The 9,644-nt window shown below is 45.8% G+C and overlaps 1 protein-coding gene across 1 annotated transcript; it reads left to right on the top strand.

Moving 5' to 3' along the window:
• Positions 1 to 215: 215 nt before the first annotated feature.
• Positions 216 to 8,366, top strand: LOC117042388. Its single transcript, XM_033141934.1, has 6 exons — positions 216 to 312; positions 2,829 to 3,218; positions 5,568 to 5,657; positions 5,842 to 5,907; positions 7,246 to 7,370; positions 8,292 to 8,366. Exons 1-6 carry the CDS (start codon positions 255 to 257, stop codon positions 8,364 to 8,366), a joined length of 804 nt encoding a protein of 267 aa, XP_032997825.1. The 5' UTR covers positions 216 to 254.
• Positions 8,367 to 9,644: the final 1,278 nt, after the last annotated feature.

Raw genomic sequence — 9,644 nt, 5'->3', positions numbered from 1 at the left:
AAAGCTTCTCAAGAAGAGCTCTAAGCGTCTGTCTCTGTGGTTTCTGTTTACATAACAAGCTACATACTTGTTCATTCATGGCAGTTTGACCTTAAATTTCACTTTTAAGCAGAAACTGCAGAGCATGACTGGGTTCACCAGCGAGCTAGCAGGAAGTTCCTGGCTCCCATCAGTCTTCCCCCCCCCCCAGCAGACCACATAGGAGGAAGAGAGGTTCACTGACATTGACTTAGCAAAAGACCGTGGGGCTGTAAATGCAGGAAGGTGTCCTGGTTGCAATGGCAAAGCTGTGGCTGTTGGGGATGCTGATCGGTGAGTAAAAGGGCCTATTTTAGGAGATGCTACTACTCTAGGCAAATGGTGTGGGGGGGAGGGGGAGGTTGTGAATTCAACAAAACTCAGATTGCAAAGCTTTCTCAGGATGCAGATTACTTCAGGTGGTGGGTTACGCTTGAGATGTGCTGGACAGGCACATCTCAACTCGGTTGTCCGATGGGAATCCTGATAAGGGAGTTTGATGGGATTGCTTTTCAATGCGCAATCTCCACTTACAGCTCTTCCAGACAATCTGCTGATTCAGCGTTCATCCTGATTTGCTTGCACAAAGGTTAAATTACACAATCAAAATTGCACAGAGGTTAAATTTGTTGTTGTTGTTCAGTCATTCAGTCGTGTCCTACTCTTCGTGACCCCATGGACCAGAGCACGCCAGGCATACCTATCCTTCACTGCCTCTCGCAGTTTGGCCAAACTCATGCCAGACGCTTCGAGAATGCTGTCCAACCATCTCATCCTCTGTCGTCCCCTTCTCCTTGTGCCCTCCATCTTTCCCAACATCAGGGTCTTTTCTAGGGAGTCTTCTCTTCTCATGAGGTGGCCAAAGTACTGGAGCCTCAACTTCAGGATCTGTCCTTCTAGTGAGCACTCAGGGCTGATTTCTTTGAGAATGGATAGGTTTGATCTTCTTGCAGTCCATGGGACTCTCAAGAGTCTCCTCCAGCACCATAATTCAAAAGCATCAATTCTTTGGCGATCAGCCTTCTTGATGGTCCAGCTCTCACTTCCGTACATTACTACTGGGAAAACCATAGCTTTAACTATAGGGAGGTTAAATTATGCCTGTTCTTTATTGAGCATCTGTTCTGGTTTGATTGCCGGGTGTTCACACCTATTTCGTCTATTTGTTCATCCCCTCGCTTTTCCATGCATTTCCCGGTTCACTTTCCAAACTGCAGAAAGTCTGGTATTTAAAAAATAATAATAATGAAAAAAACCATTTGCTGCACAAGGGTGACAGAGCCCTTTAATCCACCTTGATTGCGCTAGCTAGCCTAAAATTTGGTCTGCGCTTGAATTTCTCCTGTAAATACAACATGCCCTTGAAAACCTGACAGAAAGAAGGGCCACACAGATGCTGTGTTGTTCTCGGTTCTTTGTTATTCCAGCTGTACAAATGGTATCGCAGCACATGCTCAGTGCATTTCACTCACAATGGAAAGTCTACCACGAAGGAACATGCAGCTCAGTTACTTTGTGCAGGAAATTTTGCTTGCATGGAGATAATCCATAGAGGAGATTTTCTCTCTCTGTGTGTGTGTGTGTGTGTTTATGCAGCTTCATGCACCAGTGTTTATTTTGCAAGGTACCCTGGCAAAATAAAAACCACAGTGATTTTGAAATATGCAAAAACGTGCAGCTTCATTCCTTTTGCAAACTAGTATGCCAACTCTCACAGGCATCCCACTTTGGGTGGATGGGGTGAAGTGGGTCCTTTAGTATAAATGCACAAGTTACGAGGCCTTTGGCTTGTAGACCTCAACATGTCTGAGCTCTCAGGAATTGCATCACACACACAATTTCTAAAAGCTGTCCTAAAAAATTGAAGGGAGATGGCTCCTTTTCCTAACTCACCTGAAACACTGAGTTTATTTGTTCATTTCAATTTTTTAAAAAAATGTTTCATTTCTACATAGAAATGCAACTTATGATCCTTGCCCTTCACCTCTCTTCCTTCCTCTTACAGTCAATATTCTAAGACCTTTCGGGTAGGGAGATGTTCTATCTATCTATCTATCTATCTATCTATCTATCTATCTATCTCTACCTACCTACCTACCTACCTACCTACCTACCTACCTACCTACCTCTATGTCTGTCTGTCTGTCTGTCTGTCTGTCTGTCTGTCTGTCTATCTATCTATCTATCTATCTATCTATCTATCTATCTATCTCTACCTACCTACCTACCTACCTACCTACCTACCTACCTACCTCTATGTCTGTCTGTCTGTCTGTCTGTCTGTCTATCATCTATCTATCTATCTATCTATCTATCTATCTATCTATCTATCTATCTATCTATCTATATCATCTATCATTCTATCTATCTATCTATCTATCTATCTATCTATCTATCTATTATCTATCATCTATATCTATCTATCTATCTATCTATCTATCTATCTATCTATCTATCTATCTATCTATCTATCATTCTATCTATCTATCTATCTATCTATCTATCTATCTATCCATCTATCTATCTATCATCCATCTATCTATACACCTGCAAACACATATATATTCCATTGACGCTGCTATACATTGTATACTGGCCTTGGCGTTCAACTTCTCTAAATCCACAAACACAAAAACACATATCACTTTCACTGCACCCGTGTTGCTCTTCCTCCCACTAGAGAAATCTCATTGGCTGACAGTATATTTCCCAACAGCTTGGGGGAAAGCGCCTTGCGTTGTCCTAGCCCAAGAAGCTGGTGCCCGCTTCTGCCTGCTTAAACCCCCTTCCCCGTTCTCTCTTCCGCCCAGGCCCTGCTGCAGCCCTTTTGTTGACGGTGCCCGAATCTCTGATTTCCATCTCGGAAGGTAATACAGCCTTGCTCTCTGCCTCGTTGACTTTTCCGACTTCGGTGCCGGGCTACTTCCAGGTGCGATGGCGTTTTGTCACTGGCCGTCAGGCGGTGCTGATTCTCATGGCGGACAACTGCTTGGCAGGGAACGGTACTCGGCCCTGGAGGGACTTCTGCAAAATCAGCGTTAGGAAAGCAGACAAATACAGACATCGTGTAGAATTGTCCTCTGAGGATGCTTCTCTGTTACTCAAGGATGCGAGAGCTGAGGATTCTGGGATTTACTGCATCACCTTGCTGGCATTGGACGTGATGCTGTCGGCTAACATCAGCCTAACAGTGACCAAGGGTAAGAGGGTTAGGTTTGGTCTGCACCCTAAAGGTAAAGGTAAAGGGACCCCTGACCATGAGGTCCAGTCGCGGACGACTCTGGGGTTGTGGTGCTCATCTCGCCTTACTGGCCGAGGGAGCCGGCGTACAGCATGACTAAGCCGCTTCTGGTGAACCAGAGCAGTGCACGGAAACGCCGTTTACCTTCCTGCCGGAGCAGTACCTATTTATCTACTTGCACTTTTGATGTGCTTTCGAACTGCTAGGTGGGCAGGAGCAGGGACCTAGCAATGGGAGCTCACCCCATCGCAGGGATTCGAACCGCCCACCTTCTGATCAGCAAGCCCTAGGCTCTGTGGTTTAACCCACAGCACCACCCGCGTCCCTGCGTTTATTATTGTTTATTATTCCATTTATAAGAGATTATTTAACGATTATGTTTTTATTAATAGCTAGGCCCAGGGAAATCCTGGGCAAAATGATACGTCTTTATAATATGCCTTGGAGGAGACCGAGGGACGATGCGTCACCCTACCTTCTCACTTTTTCACATTGTGGTTTGGTTGTCTTTCATTTCTTGTTATTAAATTACAGCCATTAGAGATGTAATGCAGGAGATAACTTGATTTAGATCTGTGGTTTTTAATCTGTTAAAAGCAACTGAGAGGCCTCCAGTATCAAATCGGGACCACAAAACTATTTGGTCTAAGATATCCCTGCTGCTAGAAAAAAAAAGTTTTCTTATACGCAACGACTGTGGCTAGGATGATTACTGCAAAGAATTGGAAGGGAGAGAAAACTCCCTCAGTAAGGGAATGGCAAACAAGATTTTTGTGAATATATAGACTTCGCAAGACTTACGGCAGCAGTGAGGGGTCAATCAGATCAAAAACTGATAGAGGAATATACTAAGGAAAAAAAGAAACATCGCCCCCCACCCCACCTTCCCCCCCCCATCCCACCCACCTCCTCCCCCCCTTTCTGCCTAATGTCTCAACAACCAAAATTGATCTGTAAAAATGTTACATGAAAAAATGCGAGAGACACTGTACACTTGTAAACTAAGAAAATCTCTAATAAAAAATTTAATTAAAAAAAACTGATAGAGGAATGGACACGTGTTAAAGAATACATTAAAAAAACATTATTCTGGAACTAATATATCAATATGCAATGAATGAAATTGATGGAGAAAATAACAGAGAAGAAATGGATCTAAGAATAGGAAGTCAGAATAATATTGGTAACACAGTGAAGAGAGAAGGAAAAACATAGGAAGTATGTTTTTACGTTTAGTTTTGTTTTCTGATTAAGTTTGTTTTGTTTTGTGTTCGATTGTATGTTTGTGTGTACTGTTTTTATCAATTAAAAAAATTAAAAGTTAAAAAAGAAATAAATAAAACTATGTGGTCTAACCTTAACTCGAACTCTTCCCCACACACACACACACACACACACACACACAATACAATAGTTTGCTGATTAAAATCAACCCCTCCCTAGGGCTGCTGTTTTCCCTACGGAGGAAAACGTACAGGTACCGTATAGAACCTTTTGATACCCAAAGTAGATGTGACACTCATCCTGCACTTTGGGATTTGGGGTGAATTTTGCAAAACAAATAACAGGCAAAGGTGAGGCAGAGCTGAGCAGAATGAAAGGAGGAGGGTGTTTTGTTTTTTTTAAAAAAACTTTCTGCTTCTGCTGCAATCTGACTGGAAACCCCCACCCCCACCCCATGCCAGCTATTTGTGATAGGAGGAAAGCAGGGCATGCAAATTAATGGTCTTGCTGCTGTTTGTGCTGGCATCCATCCGTCTCAGTAGATAAGGAAGGAGTGCACCTTTAGGAGTGAAGTCAAACTGTTGGAAGGTTGCAGTTCCTTCTGTGTCCATAGAGACCAATGCGGGAGAGACATGTTTTGTGGCCAGAGGAAGGCATCCGGTTGTGCTGCTGCACATGCACCATGGTCTTTCTTCTCTCTGTGCTCCTCCCAGCGGTCATTCCTCCTCTGGTCATTGCTATGGATACACGACGTGCCTGTCTGTCTCCACTGACCAGCAAAGCCTAATTCTACCCACACCTTCTTTCGTTGCCATCAACCACCCTCAGCCCCACACAAGAGAGGGATGGGGAACCTGTGGCCCTCCAGAGATTGCTGGACTCCAACTCCCATTAGCCTCAGCCAGCATGGCCAACTGTCTGGGATGATGGGAGTTGCAGCTCAGCAACTCAACCTTTGCTCCCCATCCCTGATAAAAGAGTTTATATAGCAGACAGTTGAGTCAAAGCCTGCTTCTCTCTTCCCCAGAGAAAGCAAAAGCCCTTGGGCATAAAAAAATGTAAAGCCTTTTTCTTGTCATTTTAGCAGAAACAAACAATACCAAATACAAGGGCGTACGATTTCTAGAAGAGGAGAGAAATGGAATGCGTATCAGTAAAAGTACAGGAGCGACAGGTAAGTTCTAGGGGACGGAGAATGGATGGGGAAAGGGAGATCAGGGTGGAAACAAATGGGATGCTGGCAGAGGGAATGTGCAAGTATTGATCTTCCTCCCTAAGAGAAAGCTTGCATGTGTCCATGATGCACAATAGACTGAGGCTGTCTTCTACTTTTCCTTCTTTCTTTTCTGTTCACCCAGGGATGAACGCTTCAACCGATCAGGCTGAGAGTTCGTCTAACAGGCCAGTTCTGGCATCTCCCCCAAGTAAGTTCTCTTTAGCTGGGGGGCTGCTCCTCCTCCACCCCAAAACCAGATGTTTTGTAATAAGTAAAGTGAGAAAGAAATGCCCTGGAAAGTGTGCTGTGCATAGCGCTTGCTTAATACAAAGTTTCCTATCTAACCTCCCCACAAACAAATCAGAATGAGGGCCCAGGAAACAGATTATCTGGAAACATCGTCTGTGCATCATATCCTACTCGGAGTAGTCTCATTGGAATGAATGAACATAACTAACTTCAGTCCATTAGTTTGAATGGGTCCACTCTGAGTAAAGACTTGTTGTTGTTGTTCAGTCGTTCAGTTGTGTCCGACTCTTTGTGACCCCATGGACCAGAGCACACCAGGCACCCCTATCCTCCACTGCCTCCCGCAGTTTGGTCAGACTCATGTTGGTAGCTTTGAGAACACTGTCCACCCATCTCGTCCTCTGTCGTCCCCTTCTCCTTGTGCCCTCCATCTTTCCCAACATCAGGGTCTTTTCCAGGGAGTCTTCTCTTCTCATGAGGTGGCCAAAGTATTGGAGCCTCAGCATCAGGATCTGTCTTTCCAGTGAGCACTCAGGGCTGATTTCCTTCAGAATGGATAGATTTGATCTTCTTGCAGTCCATGGGACTCTCAAGTAAGGACTACAGGTGGCTAATTGCGCATCTTGGTTTGAGAAGCAGTAGCTTTTGCACAGGGCAAAATGGTTTAGCTCTTGTGTCCACCAGCAAGCTACTGCTCTTCTCAAAGCACAACAGTGATTGGCTGACTGTTACAGTTCTATCTGGTTTTTGGAGGGCAAAGGTCCACAGCGGAGACCCTCCTTTGTACCCATGGAGTCTCCCCCCACAATTTAGAACCCTCCTAAGTGCAGGTCTTTAAAAAGATGGGAGCGCAGTGCATAAAACTCAGCGACAGCACTGCTGCTTGGACTCTCTGCCGTGGCTGAGGAAATGACCGATGCTTGTTCCAGAGAGGTGATGTTTCTTTTTTTCCTCTTTTCATTCCCACTGGCGTGCTTGGTGAAATAGGAACACACTTGCCTGCTCTAAGCAGTGGCAGGGAGACCGGGAACAAGCAGTTACCATCTAGTTGCACCATGAGGGGTTTCCACTCAGATTCTTGGAGAGAGCACTTCTGGGAGGGATCATTCCAAGGTTCCCAGGATGTTCCCCCAGGCACTGTTGGGCAGGTATCTTTGTTTCCATAGCAGTAGTACTGCCCCACGTTTTGAGAACTTGCATCTCAAAATGTCCCCATGCTTCCTTTGACTACTATTCCCATGCACCTGAGCTCTAAGTAAAACGTTAGAGATGAACGGTGTCTGTCTCTCTCCTGCAGGGAATGTGGGTGGTTCTGTCTCTTTCACGAAGGCAGCAAATGACAGCGACTCTACGGTCTCCAACATCATTCATTTGAGCTTAGCGGGCTTGATTCTCTGTCTCCTTGGCCTAATCATAGCAGAGGTAAGTGTCTTTCCCCTGCGTTTCTACCCAAGGCATTCATATTATACTGTTTCACAGAATCATAGATTTGGTAAGGGACCACAGGTAACAAAAAGGTAAGGGACAACTGGATGGTTAAGTCCAGTCAAGGGCGACTCTGGGGTTGCGGCGCTCATCTCGCTTTCAGGCCGAAGGAGCCAGCATTTGTCCACAGACAGCTTTCCGGGTCATGTGACCAGCAGGACTAAACCTGACACAACGGGACACTGTGACGGAAACCAGACCGCACAGAAATGCTGTTTACCTTCCTGCTGCAGCGGCACCTATTTATCTACTTGCACTAGCGTGCTTTTGAACTGATAGGTTGGCAGAAGCTGGGACAGAGCAACGGAAGCTCACCCTGTCACAGGGATTTGAACTGCCGACCTTCTGATCGGCAAGCCCAAGAGGCTCAGTGGTTTAGACCACAGCGCCACCTGCGTCCCACTGCAATGCAGGCATCTTTTGCCCAACACAGCCTTAAGATTAAGAATCTCATGCTCTACTGACTGAACTATCCCCCACTTGCAGTGGGAAGTTTAAGGCAATCTTTAGAAACTGTTTCCGTGGGGACAGAAAATGCAGGAAGCATCCAGGGTCTGTAGTGTTAAAAAGACGTATATGAAAATGTACAATGAGCAGGCGTTGTTAGGCTTCCAGGCAGTGTTTAATTAGCTTTCGCAGCAGATCCACACAGGTAACTGGTTACGAGCACTGCTAATTCCAAATGGATTCTTTTAGAGCTAATTTGCCAACCTCTTGTCAAACTTACAGCTTTGAATTAAATAAATGTGAATATATGCCTACCTAACCACACATGCGCAAACAAACACAAGGCAGTGCTCCAAGAGTATGCCTTCAAACCATCCAGTGGCCAGCGAAGTCAGAAGCCTCTCTCCAAAGCATGTTTCCTTCACGTGCTGCAGTGAGAGACACTCAGCAATCAGGGATAGGGACGCGGGGGGCACTGTGGTCTAAACCACAGAGCTTAGGGCTTGTCGATTGGAAGGTCGGCGGTTCGAATCCCCGCGACGGGGTGAGCTCCCGTTGCTCTGTCCCAGCTCCTGCCCACCTAGCAGTTTGAAAGCATGTCAAAGTGCAAGTAGATAAATAGGTACCACTCTGGCAGGAAGGTAAACGACATTTCCATGCGCTGCTCTGGTTCGCCAGAAGCTGCTTAGTCATGCTGGCCACATGACCCGGAAGCTGTACGCTGGCTCCCTCGGCCAGTAAAGTGAGATGAGCGCCACAACCCCAGAGTCGTCCGCAACTGGACCTAACAGTCAGGGGTACCTACCTTTAACCACAGATGTGCAAACAAACACAAGGCTTTAGGGAGCTGGGTATGTTTAGCCTGGAGAAGAGAAGGTTAAGGCGTGATATGATAGCCATGTTCAAATATATAAAAGGATGTCATATACAGGAGGGTGAAAGGTTGTTTTCTGCTGCTCCAGAGAAGCGGACACGGAGCAATGGATTCAAACTACAAGAAAGAAGATTCCACCTAAACATTAGGAAGAACTTCCTGACAGTAAGAGCTGTTCGGCAGTGGAATTTGCTACCAAGGAGTGTGGTGGAGTCTCCTTCTTTGGAGGTCTTTAAGCAGAGGCTTGACAGCCATCTGTCAGGAATGCTTTGATGGTGTTTCCTGCTTGGCAGGGGGTTGGACTGGATGGCCCTTGTGGTCTCTTCCAACTCTATGATTCTATGAAGGCAGTGCTCCAAGAGTGTGCCTTCAAGCCATCTTGTGGCCAGCCAAGTCAGAAGCTTCTCTTCCTTTCCACAGCATGTTTACTTCACGTCCTGCAGCAAGAGACACTCAGCAACCAGGGGTAGAAGTGGAGCCAAACTGTATCGAGAGAGGATGGAATACCCCTTTCCTTCTACGCCAGGCAACATCTCCCTGCTTCTGGAGATGCCAAGTTCAGACAATCTGAGAGAGCCATATTATTCCATTGTTCACTGATCATCTTCAGTCCTTCTTTACAGTACGAGATTTCTGTTGCCTTTTCATCTACTGAAGCGCTTATAGGTGGGTTTATATATGAGAGGCTAAGGCTGCGATCCTATACCCAAGTGAGCAAGTGCTACTGAACTTAGTGGGGCTTCCTTCTGAGTAGGCACACCAAGGATGGTGCCATGACTGTGACGCTCCCCCTCCCCTTTTTTTTGACTGCGAGCAATTGCAACGTGGCTAGAATACGTCAGAATAATCTTACGCATTAACAACATTTGCACGTGGCTCAAATATGCAGC

The sequence above is a fragment of the Lacerta agilis genome, chromosome 2, assembly GCF_009819535.1.
Source record: "Lacerta agilis isolate rLacAgi1 chromosome 2, rLacAgi1.pri, whole genome shotgun sequence".
Lineage (NCBI taxonomy): Eukaryota > Metazoa > Chordata > Lepidosauria > Squamata > Lacertidae > Lacerta > Lacerta agilis.
The sequence above is the reverse complement of the archived record's forward strand: the minus strand, read 5'-3'. Positions and strand labels throughout refer to the sequence as shown.